Source organism: Lutra lutra, chromosome 14 (assembly GCF_902655055.1).
Source record: "Lutra lutra chromosome 14, mLutLut1.2, whole genome shotgun sequence".
NCBI classification, from domain to species: Eukaryota; Metazoa; Chordata; class Mammalia; order Carnivora; family Mustelidae; genus Lutra; species Lutra lutra.
In genome coordinates this window covers 44,027,138-44,046,938 of record NC_062291.1, presented here as the reverse complement: position 1 = coordinate 44,046,938, position 19,801 = coordinate 44,027,138, and the positions used below count along the sequence as shown (strand labels likewise).

The window sequence follows — 19,801 nt, the reverse complement described above, 5'->3', positions numbered from 1 at the left end:
GATTTGTAGCAAGAGTGACCTCAGCAATTGAGAAAAGGAGTTTCTGGTACTATATATAAGAAGTAGGATCTGGGGAAGTGAAACATGATTACCACTTATTCTTAAGATACTAAAGTCAATCGCCCCCCGCCCCAAAGATTTTATTTTGAGACAGAGAGAGTACAGAAGTGGGGTGAGGGGCAGAGGGAGAAGCAGACTTTTCACTGAGCAGGGAGCCAGATTCGGGGCTTGATCCTGGGACTCCAGGATCATCACTTAAGCCAAAGGCAGACACTTCACCAACCGAGCCACCCAGGTGCCCCTTTTGATAAACATTAAAATTCTAATGCTCTAAGTATTTTTAGCAAAGTCTCAATCTATTTAATTTGTACAGTGCTTTTGATCCTCAAATAGGATTTCAGCTCTGTGGTATCGGTCAAACTTTCCAAGCATAACTGGCTAAGACATTCAACTCTACCACTTCTTCCCAGCCCTAAGACCTTGTGCAAATACTGAACTTGTGGGCTTCAGCTTAGTCCTTGGCAAGATGGGATTAAGAACCTAGTTCAAAGTAATGTTATGATTTATAGAAGATTTAGCACACATTATGCAAATAACTGAATCATTAGCAATTAATAGGGTATCTGGACTCTCCTACCATACTGGAAGGACAAAAATCTCAGGTGTCATTCAGTTTCAAGAACTTGAACATGGATATACACACCCTCTATGTAGACGAACAATTTTAAGGGAAATTTTAAAGTGCTTTAAACACTTTAAAGTGCATAGAACACATGTATGTTGTGAGCAGAAATCAGGCTTCAAGGGACTGGTATTTCTTGCCAATCTTCTTCCCTGCTTTCTGACCCTTCCTCCATCACATTCTGGCTGTGAGAAAACACCCTCACTGCCTTTATGATGTGCTGTAACTCTTGCTTAGTCTTGGAAGACATCCTCCTGGCACACTCTGGAAACTCAATGCTGTGCTCTTAGGACACTTGCCCTAATGAACCCTGGTTGTCTCCCCTGGGTTTCGGTGGCATGGTGCCTGCCACACTCATTTTCTGACTGCATGTTCACAAGAGCATTCTAGGCAAACCAAAAGGGCCTTTATTTTTTGTGTGATTATTTTTAAACACCCATCTCAGTTACTCTGTAAAGCTTCAGGTGATGCTTCAGAAAATGAGAAGTAGGTTTTTGTTTTTTGCCTAAAGCCTATTAATGTGTAGGTCTTCACTCTTCCCTGTGAGTGATGTGAAGAAAAACCCTCAGCAGCATGTTAACAGAGCCTAGGAACCAGGGATTTTTTTCATTACCACTTTATATGTTATAATATTTTATTTTGTAGTATTCACATTTTATATAATTCACTTTATATATTGAAGTCTTGTCTTAGCAAAGTCAGAAAAAGTGATGTAAAAATATACCAAGTCATTAAATTAACCACCTTGTTTTTCTAAATAAGCTTTTGCCTAATACCTATTGTTGAAATTCTATCATTCTGTTTCGTGTGATACCATCCAAACATAGGGATATAAATTTTGGGTTCTAAAATGACTGAAGACAAAAGGACCTTCAAGATCACATTGACCCTGTAGTGACTAAAGTAGAGAAGGGAAAAAATAGAAGTTTGGAGCTTGGATTTTTCTTAAGACAGCTCTCCCCACCGCCCAGCCCCCCACAAACCAGCAATAGCAGCTAAAACTTACATAGTGCTAAATGTCCACACGTCACCCCAATCCTATGATGCTGGTTCTGTTACCATCTCCATTTTATAGATAAGAAAATGGGCACAGAGAGGTGAAGTAATTTGCCCAAGGTCACCTAAGAAATAGGTGGAAAAGGTGGGCTCAAATAAAGGTAGTCTGGCGGTAAGTACCATGGTCATAATCACACTATATTCTCTGTACTAGGTCAGGAAGAGAAAACAAATGAAACAAATCCTCTATTCAAACAGTGTGCACATGGTTCAGCTGGAAAAATTATAGACCAATCACCATCTGGATGAAACCTTTATTATTTCAGAAAGAAGCAGACTATGTAATTTGAGGTGGTAAGAGTAATTACTTCTGGATTACTGTAATAAATATTTGTCAAAAATACCAGTCATTTCGATAATCATACATACTTAGTTCATTCATTAAGAACTTCCAAAAATAACTCTTCTGTATCAAAACACAAATGTCACAAGAGAGTCAAGTAATAGTCTATGGAGGTGAAGGAAAAGTCTGCTGTGGGAAACTCTAACAAAGCATTTTGCCTATTACAGTTTTGACTGACACAGTTCATGAAGAAAGACTAGCTATGTCCTCCTTCTTTTTTTTTTTAAGTGCTTAGTCTGAGAGGAACAGAAGAAACCAAGTCCTGGGAGCTGGGAGAAAAACTGCTTTCATAATCTTATGTGTGAGCCACAAACAGGCTTTTCTGATGCCTAAAGTGAGATGGGAAACGCAAGCATGTATTCTATTAATAATATCTCAATAATATTTCAATAAATATGCACAAAAATTCAGCAATTAGGAACACAGTGTTTGTATATTTGAAAATGCAAGAGTTTTCATGCTTTGAATGCTTTATCCTGAGAAGAATTTTAAGGATATTTTGTTCTATAAGGTTCAAAAATAAAACTTACACATACATAACACGTATCAGGAATTCTCCACACAATTAACATCCTGGACTGTCCTAGCAATGTCCAACAATGAGAAGCCAAACAAAATTATACGTATGTTGTAAAGACAGCACTGAGAAAGAAAGGAACATCAGGAGAATGAATCACCTGTATTTTTGTTTTATGCTCAATGCTTTTGAAAAGTTCAACAGATCAATGTAAAAACAACTATGATTTGTTTTTAAATAGCCAAACCCCTCTCAGTAGCTCGGCACCAATTACACAAGTGCTACGTATTCAAAGAATGACTGCAGGTGACTCTTTGCTTCTCTCTGGTCCCTTTACCAAACCTCTACATCACCTATGAGATTACTTGTAATATTTCTGCATTTCAAAAGATATGCAGCAAAACAGAGTTGTCTAGTTTTCAGTCAAATTAATTTTAAAATAGAACAGTTAAATTCTCACAACACAAACTTTAGTTTTCACATTCATTGAAACATTTAAGAATTACTCAAACATGAGCACTAGAAATGTGTGTGCTTATTTGGAAGAGAAATGAATTTATTCTGCAGAAGAAAAAGGAGGCCGGAAGCATCACATCACCGGAACAACTGAAACATGTTGACAAGTCTTATCTTCTAAACTTCAGTGAAAGCTGCTTCTACGAACTATTTAATGAATACCTGTCCCTATTAAACAAGCAAGATATCTGATGTATAAAGAAGTCAGAAGCTGAGGCATGTCATTTCTTTCTGTTGCTTCCAGTTGCTAGAATACTGGCAACTCGCATAAATATATTTAATGTATCCATGTAGATTCCCAGCATCCTGGAAAAGCAAATTATGGCCAGTTATAGAGGATGTAATTCTAATAACAATGATAAAAAGTATTTCTTAATCTAGACGAGCTATTTCTTAATACTGATGGAAATTAAAAAAGAAAAGATGTCAACTAAGGAAACCGTGGACTAAAGTCAAGGTTTTCTGGCAGATTAATCTTTGAAATGTTAAAAGGCAATTTAGAAAATTGTTATTCTATCCTCTGACATGTTCTTATGAGTGTAGTATCTTGTAAAAAAAAATCCCCTGGGTGATAGACAATGAAATAATCAAGCCAAAACCAAAGAAACACCTTCACAAAAATGTGTTAGACAGAAGTCTGGCATTTTTAAATATAATATATCTCCTCAAGGCAACCCCTCTTCCCACCGCCAACCAAAGAAAAGTGTTACAATCTGTGTTAAAACAGCATTTAAAAAAAAAAAAAAACACATTACACTGAATTTCAGTTTCAAGGAAAAAAAAATTACTTCAAAAAATGTGACAGACAACATGAAACTCAAGAAAGCTAAAACAACCTATTTTGGTGACGAGTCCAAGAAAAGGGAAAAGCATTATTATGTAATAGCTGCACCATAAAGCTGATCAACAAAAACAGGTAAATACTGCCTTAACTGAATACCTAAATATTACTTAGTCACGATCTAATCAAATGTTCTGTGGATACTTAGCTTACTAATGAGATAAAAAGCAGACCAAACAGCAACAGAAATAAATATGATACAATTTGACAAACCTACTGCTGTGGGTTGAATTCAAAAGATACACTGACATCCTAATCCCTCTACCTGTAAAGGTGACCTTATTTGGAAATAGGATGTCTGCAAATGTAATCAAGATGTGAGTTAAGATGAGGCGGGGCGCCTGGGTGGCTCAGTGGGTTAAAGCCTCTGCCTTCAGCTCAGGTCATGATCTCAGGGTCTTGGGATCGAGCCCCACATTGGAGAGCCTGCTTCCTCTTCTCTCTCTCTTCCTGCCACTCTGCCTACTTATGATCTCTGTCAAATAAATAAATAAAATCTTTAAAAAAAAAAAAAAGATGAAGTTAATACGGGACGCCTGGGTGGCTCAGTGGGTTAAGCCCCTGCCTTCGGCTCAGGTCATGATCTCAGGCTCCTGGGATCGAGCCCCGTATCAGGCTCTCTGCTCAGCAGGGAGCTTGCTTCCCCCTCTCTCTCTGCCTGCCTCTCTGCCTATGTGTGATTTCCGCCTATCAAATAAATTAATAAAATCTTAAAAAAAAAAAAATGAGGTTAATACTGCAGTAGGGTGGGCCTCAATCCCAAATGACTGGAGACAGACACACAGGAAGAGTGCTGTGAAGACCGAAGCAGAGACTGGGGTAATGTGTCTACAGGCCAAGGAATACCCAGGGCTGCTGGCCAAAACAAACAGCTAGAAGAGAGGCATGAACAGAGTCTCTCAGAGACCTCAGAAGGTATCAATCCTGGTCACACCTTGATTTCAGACTTCTCGACTCCAGAACTGCCAGAGTGTCAAGCTCCCTTGTTTTACCACTCAGTCTATAGTCTGTTACAGTAACCCTGGGAAACTAAAATAGCCAGAAAATAAAATAGACCATAACACCACAAACGTACTATGTAACAAAGGAAAGACGTTAAAGACTACTTACGAATTGATGGGATCATATTTTTGAATTCCATATGCTGGTATTATTTCTGCACGCTTGATTACTTTCTGTGTATCATACAGAAGAAACATACTGAAGAGAGCTAATCCACCATAAATTGCCACTGAGTACAAAGTGGCACCAGCTACAGTGGTAGGTGGAAGAAACATAGATCCTGGAAGGGGGGGAAAAAACTAGCCTCATTTCTGTAATTCATCTATGATGAATGTTACTTAAGACAAAAACAAGCAAACTTCTTTTGATGTACTGCACAGATAAGAAAAGGATTGACTATATAATTTCATGCATATTCAATTCCAAATCCATTACACTCATTCCTGCAGCAGGTCACTTGCTCACATTACAGAAAGGCTCTTGATCAAGAGTAATTTTCATGTTCTTCAGACCATGTATTTTGGTAAAACAAAAAATAATAGTTTACCATGATGCCAAACAGGAAAATACACTCTAATCAGTGTTTCCCTTTTAAACTTTTAAAAGTGACTCTTAATAAACTCCCTCCATTAGGATAACTGAGTACCAACAATGATTTTAGGATACCAAGAGTCTCAAAACACAGCTGCTTACCCAGTGAGGATACGAAGACGAGACCCAGGCCCACTCCCAGGGGTGCTCCCATGTTCAGAAACTTCTCACTGGGTGCGCACATGGCCACAGTGGAGAGGCCTCCCACAATGCCTGCTGTATACCACGCAGCTCTGATGAGAAGAGGCCCCCCTAATATCGTCAGTGGAGCCACCACTGCACCCATTATACCTGGAGAAACAGCAAGCAGTTTTTACTAAATGACAACCAAAAAAAAAAAAGCCACTTCTAAGTGAATATCGTACATCTCACTGTTAAACAATAGGACTACGAAGTCTCTCCCTTATTTAGGTCATACCCCTGAATCCCATTACCCAAACTTGCAGCTATCCAAATTCGAAATCACAACAATAACACTATTCTTTTTTTTTTTTTTTCCCTTAAGGATTTTATTTATTTGAGAGAGAGAGAAGGAAAGAGAGAATGAGAGAGAGAGAGAGCACAAGAGAGAGGTCAGTGGGAGAAACAGACTCCCTGTCGAGCAGGGAGACCGATGTGGGACTCAATCCCAGGACTCCAGGATCATGACCTGAGCTGAAGGCAGTCGCCCAACCAACCAAGGCACCCAGGTGCCCCAATATCACTATTCTTAAACTGTCTCAACTCAGAGTACAAACACTAATCTAGATTTTTAAGTAACTTTATCAAATTCTTCGTACGTCATTACCTGGATGTGAGCCTACCATTATTCTATGCAAAAACGATCATATGTATGAGAATTGAGATTAAAAGCCTTGATAGGAATAACTGAAGGTCTTGGCTCCTGCCAAGAGGGAACAAGGTAAAGTGAGAGAATGTTATAGGATGCTAATCCTAAAACGCAGGAACTTCAAGGACAGGCCCTGCTGTTTCCTTGTGGAATAGGGACTATCATCTCAGCTTCTGAATAGTAATTTTAGTTGTCAGATATTTACAAACAAGCTCAGAAAAATTACAGCAAAAGGTATCAATAATTAGCAAACAGAACTCCTTAATTAAAAAAAATTAATCTTAGACAAGGCATTATTTCAGTGGTAAGTAGAGCAAGTTATCCGTCCTCTTAAACATTAAATGTCCATAGTTTAACTCATGGAATAGGCACAGCTATTGCCATATATAATGTCAACGCCAGTATCTCTTTTGTGAGAGTAACATTTCTAGATCAAGTAGGAAGATATAACTCATGATAATGAATAATTAAAAATATATTTTGCTGTAAGAAAGACACTGAATAAACATTCCTCTAGGAATCTTTACATTTCTATTAGGAATCCCAACAGTTTTACAACAGACAGCAAAATTTTTAGCAAAAAAATGTTTTTTTTTTTTTAAAGATTTTATTTATTTGACAGAGAGAGGGAGAGAGATCACAAGTAGGCAGAGAGGCAGGCAGAGAGAGAGGAGGAAGCAGGCTCCCTGCTGAGCAGAGAGCCCCATGTGGGGCTCGATCCCAGGACTCCGAGATCATGACCTGAGCCGAAAGCAGCGGCCTAACCCACTGAGCCACCCAGGCTCCCCAAGCTAACAGAATACATTTTAAATGTTCTCACCACAAAAAAGTAATAGTAAATGTGGAATGGAGTGCTAGCTAATGCTATGGTGGTAATCATTTTGCAATATATAAATGTATTAAATCAACCAGTTACACATCTTAAAATTTATATGGTGTTATGTGTCAATTATATCCTAATAAAGCCAGGAGGAAAAACACAATTAGAATAGTTTTTCCAACGATCATTTCAGTAATTCCTACATAGTATCACTTAATCCTGAGTAAGACCACAGCTGTGTTAACAAAATGCTAAACATCTGGGTGAAAAATGAAAATGGAATGCACTGGAAGTTAATACTCATCAAAAGCCAACTCTGATGTCCCTTTAATACTGTGAGGGACTGCCCTTGGGTCATCCAAACTCCCTGCAAGTCTCATCTTAATCATACCAGTGAAAGAAAGAGTAGAGGAGAGAGGACTGGACTTGGAAGAAGTAAGTGTGTCAGTTTTGACTGTGGCACCTGCCAGTGTGACCTCACATAGCCTCTATTTCCTCATCTATGAAATGGAAATGCGAATGCCTGTCTGCATGGCTTAAGATACAGATGAAATGTAAAGTAAAAACTGGCATTCATGCTATACAGGGAAAGGTCATCATAGCAGGCCTAAGGTCATCTTTAAGAAGACTTGCTTGCAGGGCTGGTCCTTGGCTACTTAAGAACTTGGCCCATGAAGCATTCTGTACCTGGCAAGGTTAGACTACTTGTGGAAACAATGTGAGTCATGCTGAAAGCCTGCTTTCCTTCTGGAAATCTATATCTTGGTAGTTACTAGGAAGGTACTTCTATGATTAGCCCTTAATAAAAACCCTTAGCCTTCAGGCATCAAGTCTCTAATGGGCTTCCATCTCACTGTACTTTTCACTTCCTTGCTAAGTCCCCTCAAAGGAAGCAGGGAGCACTAGAAGCCTGTGGATGAATTTCTCCAGACTCTACCTGTATTTTTTCCCCTTGCAGATGCTATCATGTGTCCTTTTATTGTAATAAACTTTAGCTCTGAGTACAAGTATATGCTTCTTCTTAAAAAAAACAACAAAAAAAAAAAACCCTAGGGCGCCTGGGTGGCTCAGTGGGTTAAGCCGCTGCCTTCGGCTCAGGTCATGATCTCAGGGTCCTGGGATCGAGGCCCGCATCGGGCTCTCTGCTCGGCAGGGAGCCTGCTTCCCTCTCTCTCTCTCTCTCTGCCTGCCTCTCTGTCTACTTGTGATCTCTCTCTGTCAAATAAATAAATAAAATCTTTAAAAAAAAAAAAAAAACCCTAAATAAATGAATGGGTGGTCTTGGGGGCCCCCCTCCAACACATAAAATACTTTGAGCCTAGTAATTTATAGCACATTAAAGGAGTTTTCTAAGCAACCCAGATAGCCCTTATTCTAAACTCAAACTATAGAGCTATTTTAATTTAATTCAATAAGCCACTAAGTATTTAATACTTATCAGAGATAAAAACACTGAACTTGTCCTCTCAAGGAAAACAGTGTCTAAAATGGGAAATAGGTGCAGAACTCCATTCTCTGGGTAAGATACTAATGCTAAACTCAGATGGTGAGGATTTTGGTGTTTTAATGCAAGAATACATATACCTAAGAGAAAAAAGTTTTGTACACTACTATGATATATAGTTGTTCTAAAGCAAAATAATCCTTAAATATTTACAGATAGCACTCAGATATTACATTTCATAGAAGTACATGTATCTTGAGTAATTTTTTTTCTTAAAAGCAGGTTATTGGTACTAGAAGACAATGGACCACCTCCCTCTATCACAAGGATTTTATCTGGTAAAGCTCCCTGGAGAGTACCTACAGTTGAATAACCTCAGACCTAACAGAAGAGACTTGCAAAACTGAGGTTGTCAAGTCATGCTGTCTCATATTTACCAAAACAAAGACAGCACGGGAAGAATGTAAATGACACAGTTCACGCCAGAAATTTTTCATACTGGATGCCAAATACCTAATTTCCATTTACTGACCCAGGTTAGAAACATTTCAGTGTTTCCCTGGAAGTTTCAGGAAAATGCTTATAAAATTTGTCTAAATATATTTAAGTGAATAAACGAATAAAAAGCAGAAACAGATCCATAAAGACAGAGAGCAAACTGATGGTTGCCTGAGGGGAGGTGACAGGGTACGCAAAATGGGTGAAAGGGAGTGGGAGATACAAGCTTCCAGTTAGGCAATGAAGTCACAGGAGCAAAAGGCACAGTGCAGGGAACACAATCAGTGATACTGCAATAGTGCTGTGTGGTGACAGATGGTAGCTACTTGTGGGGAGTATAGCAAAACATATAGAGAAACTGAATCACTATGTTGTATACCTGCAGCTACTGTAACATTACGTCAGCTATACTCAAGTAAAAAAAAAAAACTGGAAAAAACCAAAATATGTCTCGTTTTGTGGTACAGAACATGTATCTAAGTACTTTTGTTTCTGGGTCTAGCTGCCTCTCTGTTCAACCCACAGACAGACTCTCCTGGGATACCTGAGAAGGAAAACACTATCTAAAGTATCTGTGTCTCCACAATTAAGGGAGGTGTCACAACATACACCTACAAAAGGATATTAAAACTGTCCTACAATACCAAAGGTGGGTAGCCTTTGCCCTGTCCGTAGTAACTTTGTGCTAAACCTATCTAAATAATGACTGAGCTAACCATATCAGACACAAACGTGCATTTCCAAAGATCTTTTTTACTGGGTTCTTTCTTCCAATGCTCCACTGCAAAATCCTCTACTCCTATTCTTTCATGTTTCTTACCTCCTCCTTTTCTTCTCCACCCTCATTTAAAAATTCTTCTAAAAATACATAAGAACAATTCTCAGGTAATGTGTACCAGGTTTGAAACCCTCCCAGAAGCAGACAAAATACATAAAGGAAATCTCTGCATATATACTAGACTGCCACAGGAGGCCAAATGTAATACTGGAAATGCCCATGGTCTAAGCAGCAGAATCATTAACTTTTCAGAGAAGATGTCTGGCAATGAACCACCACTACTAAGTATAAAAGAACTATTAAGTGTTTTCTAAACACAAGGTTTTATTAAATTATACACAAGTCATTTACAATTGTGAAGAGCCACCAAAAAAAAAAAAAAAAAAAAAAAAAAGTAATGAAGGTTTTTAAGTAAAAATTTAAAATTAGAACATACCAGAATGTAGTAACCAAGCAAGATGCTTTGGGCCTGGGCTCTGGTCATATGGTATTGATTGTACCATCATTCCAGCTCCAATCATGGCTGCAAAGGTTGCACCAATCGTCTAAAAGACACATTATTACTGAGAAAAATCAATCCTTATACAACAACCAAGTAGAAGCCTACAAGTTCCAAGTTCAGCTAGTCCCTCCAAAACACCCCACTTAAAGGATAGTGAACGGATCCTAGCAGGAGGCAAGAGTGCCCCCTACTGTCACACAGTTTTGCAGACACCTTCAAGTGAGTTGAGCTTTGACTTATTCCATCTTTATAAAATTTTATTTTTGCTAGACAGAGAGATCTAACAAAACCTCTTTAAGGATCCCAAAATAGAGGTGCCTGGGTGGCTCAGTTGGTTAAGCATCTGACTCTTGGTTTTGGCTCAGGTCATGATCTCAGGGTCATGAGATGGAGCCCCATGTCTGGCTCTGAGCTCAGCATGGAGTCAGCTTTGGATTCTCTCTGCCCCAGCTACCCCACTACTCCCAGCCACCCCCCCCCCCCGCCCCCGCCCCGCCGCCTCCTCAGGCACACATGCTCCATCACACTTATTCTCTCAATAAGTAAATATTGAGAGTGCCTGAGTGGCTCAGCTGGTTAAGCATCTGGCTTCAGCTCAGGTCATGATTTCACGTCCTGGGATTGAGTCCCACATCTTGCTCTCTGCTCAGCAGTGAGTCTGCTTGTCCCTTTGTCCCCCACCCCCAACACTCATTCTCTCTCAAATAAAATCTTTAAATAAATAAATCTTAAAAAATAAGAATTCCAAAATAATTTTTATTTTTGTATAGCACAGACAGCATTTTAAAAAATTAATCATGATACACCAATTAGAACATATACATAATAGTACATTGTCTTGAACTTGATCATATGCTAAATAAAAACCTAAAAAACTGAAGCACATGGAAAATAGAGGAGAGAGTTAAGATTCTACTTATCTATCCTCTTAGTTTTCTGGCTGACTTAGTCTTCCATCCCTTTTCTTTGCCTTAGATTGCCATATTAGTTTTAACACTTAAATATTCCTTGTGCATATAAAAAAGAAATGCACATAATAGAAAAATATGATACTGAACCTTTAAGAAACATGAAGCAGGAACTGCACACCTGCAGCTCTTGGATAAAATGGCAGATATTTTGTAGCCCAACTATTCCAAGATCAATTTATTTCCTCTGCATTACCTGTCTGACCCATGGCATGAGAATGTTCAACCACTGACTGATGTAAAGTACAGCTGCTTTTTCTCCCATTAATATAAATAAGCACACTGGGTTCTACTTAATCATTTTTTAATGGAGAAATAATTACTAAAAACAACTTCATACATTTCTTCATACTTCATTCAAATGTAAGGCATTTTCAGGATATTTACCACAATTATATTTTTTTCTTTAAGGTCCTTCATGTTCATGACCCAATTACATTTTTTGCTTTTTACCTTTCCATACTCTACACACTCCAGCAAACACAAGATGCAAACACGCCCCCTTCTCATTCCTCTTTAATTCTATTCATTTTGCCTAAGAAATCCTCTTTTCTATCTGGCTGACTTATCCAAGGGTTACCTTCTCACATGGGAAGTTTTTCTGGGAGGGACACTTACTGCCACAAGCCTCTTCTCTGTTCCAAAATCACTAGGTACTAACTTTGACCTTATTTGTATGTCCGTCACCCCTCAAAAGCTTCATCTTCATCTCTGTAGCAGCTGCCTGGCTTTCCAAACTATTTTATTTAAGTAGCCCTAAGAGCAGATGAGAGTCATCTTCTGCCCACAGAAAGCTGAGAATATGGCCCAAGCACAAAACTTCTTTGAAGTCTTACTTCAGGGGCTGAACTCTTCTGTATATTTTAATTTTTCTCTTGCAGACATGGTATTTTGTTAAACAGCCCTGTTTTACATTATCTACCTGATAAAAACTTACATTCCTGGTGAGAATGCACCATGCTTATTCTGTGCCCTCATGAACTGGGTTAGGAGATTCATAACACCCATCCGAATTATACCGAGTGTCCAAATGGCCATGCTATCCTAAATGGTTCTCCTTTGGAAAGTGCAGTGGAAATATTATGGTTTTGGAAGATGGATGGAAGTTAGTTAGATCTGGTTAGCGATGGGAAATCTGTATGATACAAACTCTCCCATCCCCCATTCCCTTCTAGTCTCAAATTCATAGTTCACATTCTTACAATTCTTCATTTTACAGATTTTACAAAGCCGTGGTTGGTATACTTGCTTCTCGTGTCTTCCATTTGAGTTCTTAAATAAAAAAATTTTTTTGCTGTTTCAGTATTTGCCATGGCCTCTGACTACTTGGGTACTCTCCTCAGTGTGGCAATTGAACATTGTCTTCCTAATTGTGTCTTCTTCACACTCTAGACCTCAAATACTCCAACTTCACTCTTGACACTGTTGTGAAGCCAGTTTTACCTCAAAGTCTTTTTTTTTTTTTAAGGTTTTATTTATGTGAGAGAGAGTGAGCAAGTGAGACAGCGAGCAAGCAAGAAGCAGACTTCCCACTGAGCAGGGAAGTCAATGCGGGGCTGAATCCCAGGACCCTCAGATCATGTGTGAAGCCAGTTTTAATGACTACCCCTTCTCCTCTGCTCAAGCTGTTCTGCAAACCTTGACCACCTTTGTCCTCTCCTGCAATAAAAAATGCCAGCCTCCAACAGTTCTGATGCAACAATGTCTCTTGCATAGAACGTCACTACTAGTCTAAGACAAAAACAGTCTTTCAACTTGTTTTACATTTTCTAATTCCTATTGCGCATCCTTTACCACTTACTCAAGCTCATTTCTTCAACCAGACAATAGAAAAATAGCTATCACCTTTGAATTTTTTTTTATCCAGCAAAATAACAAAAGCTCAAGAAACACAGAATCTAAAACCTTACACAGGGTCAAGAGAGTTCAGAGTGTTAGCAACAAATATTTTCCACTAATGATTTTGCATTTATTGCCGGCCTCCCCCACCTCCCATTAACTAAACTCTATAAAACACAGGCTGTTTGATCTCTGCTCCCAGGTGAGTTGGATATTCCTTGTAAAGTTTGATTTTCAACCCCTCTGCCACTATTTGAATATAATACTCAACAAAGAATAATCTGTGATTTACCTCAGAATATAATTTCTACTTTGTCTCAGTTGCCTTATTAATTCACAGATCTGAACAACTGTTCAATATAGTAAGGGATTCCCTTCCATTTAATACCCCCCCCCAATATTTTGGTCTAATCATTTGATATTTAGTGAAAAAGGAAAACAAATCTGACTTACCACCCAAGAGCCTCTCATCATGAAGTTCATGAGAACAGGAGTTCTGCTCACTGCCAGGGCGGACAAAGCTGTTAAACCAATACTTCCTGCTAAATACATATAGGTAGAATGAATTCTATCCTTCACATACTGAGGCCAAATTCTGTAAGAAACACAACATGGTTAATTTACAGAAATATGGATATAAATTTTGGTTAAATCATTCACAGCTGGGAAACTTTGGGAAATACCAATTTATTCCTCTAGTCTTATTTATTATGGAAATGACGGATATATTGGAGTTATAAAATTAAATGATACAAAACATAAGCGCTTGGCACATATACAAAGCAACACATTTTCTCCTTGCTTAAACACATATAACCTTAGTAAAAGACTTAAGTTTGAACAGATGCTAAGAGATTTATTTATGCAAGTGTACGTCTATAGTTAGAAGTTTAGATATAAAACATTCCAAAAGTGGCAAAAGAGAAGGATGAAAACAAAACTGGAGCCTTGAAGATAGGAAATGTTTGGGAACGATTTACTTACACAGCTTTTTCAATAGCTCCAATCTCATTAGACATTCCCAAGCCATAGTAGCACAATGCTCCAAGACCAACAGCAGCCCCTCCAGCAATAAACCATCTTCCCATCTGATCAACTGGAGAACACAGGGGGAAATGCACATTAATACAGTCATGTCTTGACTAAATTAAAAATGCTAATGGTAAGCCCTTTCTAATAGTTGTATGGGGAAAAATCTATATACCATAGTCCTTTGTAACAGCCATAATTAGAACATATAGGGATATAAGTGGCTTCAAAATTAGGGGACCAGTAAAAAAGGGCACTGCTAAAACATAGGTGTAATAAGACAAAAAGGATCAGAATTGATTAGCCTCTAATTTCACTCTGAAGAAATTTAAGGAGGCAGTGTATCTATAGACATGGGGATACTTCTCTAATACATACTATTTCATTCATAAGAATCTGGGTTATGTCCTCATGCTCTTAGAAAGAAAAAGATGAGAAAGAAATGTTAGTAGTTATACCAGTGTATAAAATGCCATTAACTGTCAAATAAATAAAATCTTAAAAAAAATAAAATAAAAAAGTGCCATTAACAAAGATGATGCTTGATGTAGACGAAGGAAAGGAGGAACGAAGGATGCAATCAGTGTTTATGCAGCACAATCAGGGAGAGGGTGCCCTGAAGAGTAGGTGAAATAAACAGCTGGCCGACTCTTACCTGGCTGCACCTCACTCCTTTTAGTTCGAATCTGTTCACTCGGAGTATTACTAAGCTATAGCTTTAGGATTCATGTAATTTACTTTTTAGGGCAAACTTATTAATCAGGAAGAACTGTCCAGACGGATACAGATTACAGCTCTTTCCCATTATAATATATTGACACTTTGTAAGGTCGTTAGCCAGCAAGTGTTCTATGAATAGATTTGGGTAGATTAACAATCTAAACTTGCAAAGCTGAAATTCAAACAAACTTCATTAAGGTATTGTCTTCCAGGGAGGCCATATATGAACAACCAATTATGAGGACTCTTATTGAAGAGCTAGGCTTTTATTAATATCCGTTTTAGTGATTTTTCTCTTGACCTAAAACATACATAATTACATGCTTGAATTAAGAGTTCATGCAACTTCAACTGAACTTCCTTAACAGATTATATCTTTTATATCATGGCATATTAACTATTAATCCTTTTTTTTTTTTAATGGTAAAAGTAAAATTTTCTCTAGAAGAAATATGATTGGGAATCAATGAAACCAGTGTGAAGTATCAACCTTTTCTGGTTCATGAGTTCCTGAAGAATGACTGCCTTTCTTCCCAGAAAACAGTCACATACATAAGTTTGCACACATTTTTACAAGGCTGTTTATGCATTTCTTAAAACATTTTCACATACTCTAGTTTAAAAACTGAAGACTACTGCCTACTTTTAAATATTTTTTCCACTGATGGTTCCATTGCTGCCTCCTTAAGTTCTTGACCAGTTTTCCCGCGCCGGATCCCAACTCTTGTCTTGGTGGCATATTGCTGATATACATGAAAACAAAGACAATTGACACATAAAGCAAAACAGAATGTTATTAATAGAAGATAATTATATCTCATCACACTAGAAAACTCTATATAACTTGGTACTTTCTATGTATATAGTTTCATTATAAAGGTCTGTTTGCCAATCTAAAAAATTAAATGCAGACTCTACCTACCTGTGGTCTATCTTTGAAGTGATTCACTTAAATCCTTAGTTTACAACTTAACTTCTTAAAGTTTCAATAATAATTATTTCATAAACTACAGATTTATATCTCCAGAATCATATTTTAAACGCTAGCTTTTAAAAAACATTCATGCATTAAGTATTGGCTACCTTTTTTTTTTCACCTGGGAAATGGGCTCAAGAAAATTACCTTTCCTTAACATAAAGTCAAAGGGACGGATAATTATTACCTTTTTTTTTTAAATCTCTTTTTCAACAGCAGAACAGTTAATTCAAGAGGAAAACAGTTGTCTCTTTTAGCTTATATATATTTCCTTATCTACCTCACATTTCAAAATTTATTCTTCTAATCTGAATTCTGGAGAAATCTATTAGAAAAGAAAAAAAAGAAAAGAAAAAGAAAATCTCTAACCTGATGGATTTTACCACTCTTTAATCAAGAGCTGAAATGACATTATTAATAAGGTACTGACGAAATGTTAATATTCCTGCGTTCTTAAGCTTTTGACTATAGGCTCCAAGCTCTCCTTGTTGTACCATACAGCTCTCAATCTCACACAATCACTGTAAATTCTCAGAATGAAACTCTAAGAGCTGTAGGTAAAGAGAAAGTTATAGTAGCTCTTTCTGTCTTATGTGATAAGGAAAAACACAATTACACAAAACTAATGGGGGGTAAAAGCTGATATGGGACATTATCAGGGCTAAGTGTTTAGCCGTTTAGTAAATCACTAACGGTAGAACCAGGGGGCTTCATACAGTTTAAAAAAAAAAAAAAAAAAAAAAGGAAAGAGTCCCGGTGCACAAAGAGATGGACATAATATTAAGATATCAGATTATCTTTACCCGGCTGGGTGTTAAGAGCCATTGATTCTTCGTGATGGAATTCTTCACAATAGGCGAGGCCTTAGTGAAAGCTGGCTGGAAGACCCTGGAAGGGAGTGTCCGGAGACACACAAATCTTGCGGCCAGCATGGTGGTGCACCAGGTTTACCAAGCAGATCTGAAATGCTAGTTCGAGACACAAACAAAAAAAAAACCCATTAACCAACTAAGGGAATGGCACAGAAAAGATGCAGAGACACAGAAGGGCCGGTCAATGATGTTTTAGTAGAAAAATGGGAGTAGGGACCTTTTAAAATTTAATGATGAACTGTCGGCTTATTCCTTGTTATTTCACAATTGGGTTCCCACAGAACCCAATTTGGGATGATCCCCAAAACAGAACTAAATCCCAGCTTGAACAGTATGGTGTATGACTTGTCTGTGCAGATGTTAGTATCTTAATACGACTGCAGTGTGTGTGATGGCTTTTATAACTGTGGTTTTAAGCATTCAATGGGAAAATTTAAAACAAGACTGTATAACTTTTGAGCAGAAGAAAAATGTCATCCAAGGAAGAGATTAATAACTCTTCAAGGTCATGCTGCACTGTAAGGTTTCACAACATCAACAGTAATCAAACATTTAAATTTCTGCTAAACATGCCAAATATTACTTCCCTTAAAAATGTGATAAAAATACTCAAGGTACTGAAACCACCTGGGATGCATCTTAAAATGTAGATGCTGGGTCTTAACTCTGGTCCTAATGATTTAACCTCTAGGAACGGGACCCACGAATGTTTTACCTAGCATTCCCCAAAGCTAAGAATCTTTGCTAAAAGATACCTAACCCAGCGTACTTCCAGCTCTGCCACTGAACCTATACTGGGTGTACAACACTGAGAAAGTACCGAGACCTTCCACAGCTTTCACGCCATTACGTCATCTCCGCCTGTGGCGGTTTACCTCCTTCAGTAGTTAACACACTGACTCGGAACGAGGCCTCGTTGAGTGGCCTGCATGTCGCGCAACAGAACTAAATGGAAATCTGCCCAAAGTGGCCTCGTGAGTGTCTGCCCTCCGGGATTCTGGTGCGTTACCTATAAAATGGATGAAGTATGACCGAGCCCAGACGCCTGGTCCCCAGAGAAAGTTCACCCAGCTCTCCAGACTCGGCTGAGAACTCGGCAGCAAGCCTCCAGTCTCCCCAAGTCAACGCATAACCCAACAACACCCTCGCCTGTAACACCCCCACTCCCGCACCCCCTAGCTGAAAGGGCGGCGGCTGTGCGGCCCAGCCGCTGGGTGATTCAGCACCTCTGCTCGAGGGAGAAGACGGCAGCGGGGACGAGTCCCTGCCCGCCAGCCCAGGCCCCGCCGCCGCCGCCGCCCCCTTTCACCCGGTCACCCGCAGAACGATGACCCTAACGAGCCTCCAAGCCGTGGCACCGCCAGGCTGTGACGCAGCCAGCAGCGACACCGCCTACAGCCCATCTCAGATGTACCCAACGGCCCCACGAAGCCGATCGTCAGGGCAGCGAACCTCCGGTGCTAGCAGGCCCGGAGTAGCCATACCTCAGTTCCCGGTCACCTCAACCGCACAATTACCCTTCCGGGCCGGCGACACGCAAACGCGCACACCTCTCTGGACCTCCGCCCGCTCCTTACTGCCTCTGCGCGCGCAGTTTCCCCTACTCACTGAGTGACGCAACATCCGGAGAATCGCCAAACACTAGGGTCACCCAATCATGAGCAGATCTCTGACGGGAAAAGCTGGTACGGTAGGCGGGTGGGGTTCCGGGCCAGAGGGAAACATCATAGTCGGAGTCCATTTTGGGTGTGGGCAGCGAAGGCATTTCAGCCATGTTTGCTATGGGTAGCGGAGCTAGTCTTCTTTTTTATCTCAACAGTTTCACTAGCGGCAGTTAACAAAAACGTAAAAATTGAAAAAGAATATTAAATGTGTGAGAACTAAAAATTTTTCCGTTGCCCCTTTACTTTCCTCATGTTTTTTTTTTCTCCTTCTCAAGAATGTTTTTGCGAGATGGATAGTGTGCCAAACGTGGTAGTTTCAGAGTGGAGCCAGTCCGTTTCTTGGGTCTGACGCCTAAGGCTGGCTCATGAAATCTAGGAAAGGGTCTAAATCACACAAGGTCACCGGCCGGATTTTAGCAGGGTTTCCTCCCCGTTGCTCTGATCTTCCACGAAGCATTTTCAGGCTTTGGTGTGTACTTGTATTACAAGCATGATACAAGTCTCTGCTTCTTACTTTGTCCTGAGGACTGTGAAGATGTTTTCATTACACATAATTTATAAAGTGAAAAGCCATGTCTCGGCTGTTTTGTTTTTCTTTCACTATCTTTTATCCATTACACAAATATTTGCTGAGTCTCACTTTGTACCAAACACTGAACTAGGGATGTATACAAATGAATAAAACACAACCAATACTGTTGTTTGGACAAAACAAAGTCCTCGCTCTTACTGTGTTGACTTTCTGGTGGAGACAAAAAATAGACAAAACGTTTGGTGGTGATAAGTACCATGGAGAAAAATAAAGCCGCATAAAGCCTTAGAGGGATGCTATTTTAGATAAGATGATTAACAACATGTAAAATTCATGAGCCTTATCTCCTCAGTTATTGTTAATTGTGATTTATGATAATCCTCTAACCATGTAAATCTTGACAAACATAAAGGTTTACATTTTATGTGGGTAATAAAACAGTTTGGCAGCTCACAATTTTTATTTCTTTACTTTGAAAATGGCAGGAAAACACTGTAGAGAAGCTGTCACTTAAGATAGTGAACAGGTCAAGCAAGATCAATTTAATCTTTAGATCTTCATCCAATTTGATTAGCTAGCAAATGGATTCTTTGTTTAGCTACCTTAGTTTTTTTTTTTTTTCCTTCTCCCTACAGCTTCTGTTATCAGCAAAGAGAAGGGATTCACAACACAGTACCTGAATAAACAATATGCCTTTTAAAGTGATTTGTAGGATTCTTTATTTTATTTTATTTTATTTTATTTTATTTTATTTTATTTTATTTATTTGAGAGAGAGAAAGA

At 38.9% G+C, this 19,801-nt stretch overlaps 1 protein-coding gene across 2 annotated transcripts; it reads right to left on the bottom strand.

The window, feature by feature from the left end:
• Nucleotides 1–1,972: 1,972 nt before the first annotated feature.
• On the bottom strand, nt 1,973–18,453 carry GHITM (growth hormone inducible transmembrane protein). Of its 2 annotated transcripts, none has more exons than XM_047702606.1 (9): nt 18,308–18,453; nt 16,755–16,919; nt 15,619–15,718; nt 14,211–14,322; nt 13,680–13,821; nt 10,354–10,462; nt 5,651–5,839; nt 5,066–5,237; nt 1,973–3,420 (listed from the first exon to the last, which is right to left on the bottom strand). In XM_047702606.1, exons 2-9 carry the CDS (start codon nt 16,881–16,883, stop codon nt 3,336–3,338), a joined length of 1,038 nt encoding a protein of 345 aa, XP_047558562.1. In that variant the 5' UTR covers nt 16,884–16,919; nt 18,308–18,453; the 3' UTR covers nt 1,973–3,335. The 2 variants fall into 2 exon arrangements, with proteins under 2 accessions (XP_047558562.1, XP_047558563.1); XM_047702607.1 differs by lacking the exon at nt 18,308–18,453 and adding an exon at nt 18,141–18,164.
• Nucleotides 18,454–19,801: the final 1,348 nt, after the last annotated feature.

What these genes read in the sequence shown, in the direction of transcription:
- GHITM (XM_047702606.1), bottom strand. Translation starts at nt 16,883, where the DNA reads ATGCTGGCCGCAAGATTTGTGTGTCTCCGGACACTCCCTTCCAGGGTC. An exon ending in AGTGGAAAAAATATTTAAAA is followed by an intron (nt 14,323 to 15,618) that starts GTAGGCAGTAGT and finishes TGTGTTCTCCAG; the next exon opens with TTGATCAGATGGGAAGATGG. An exon ending in TGATGAGAGGCTCTTGGGTG is followed by an intron (nt 10,463 to 13,679) that starts GTAAGTCAGATT and finishes TGTGTCTTTTAG; the next exon opens with ACGATTGGTGCAACCTTTGC.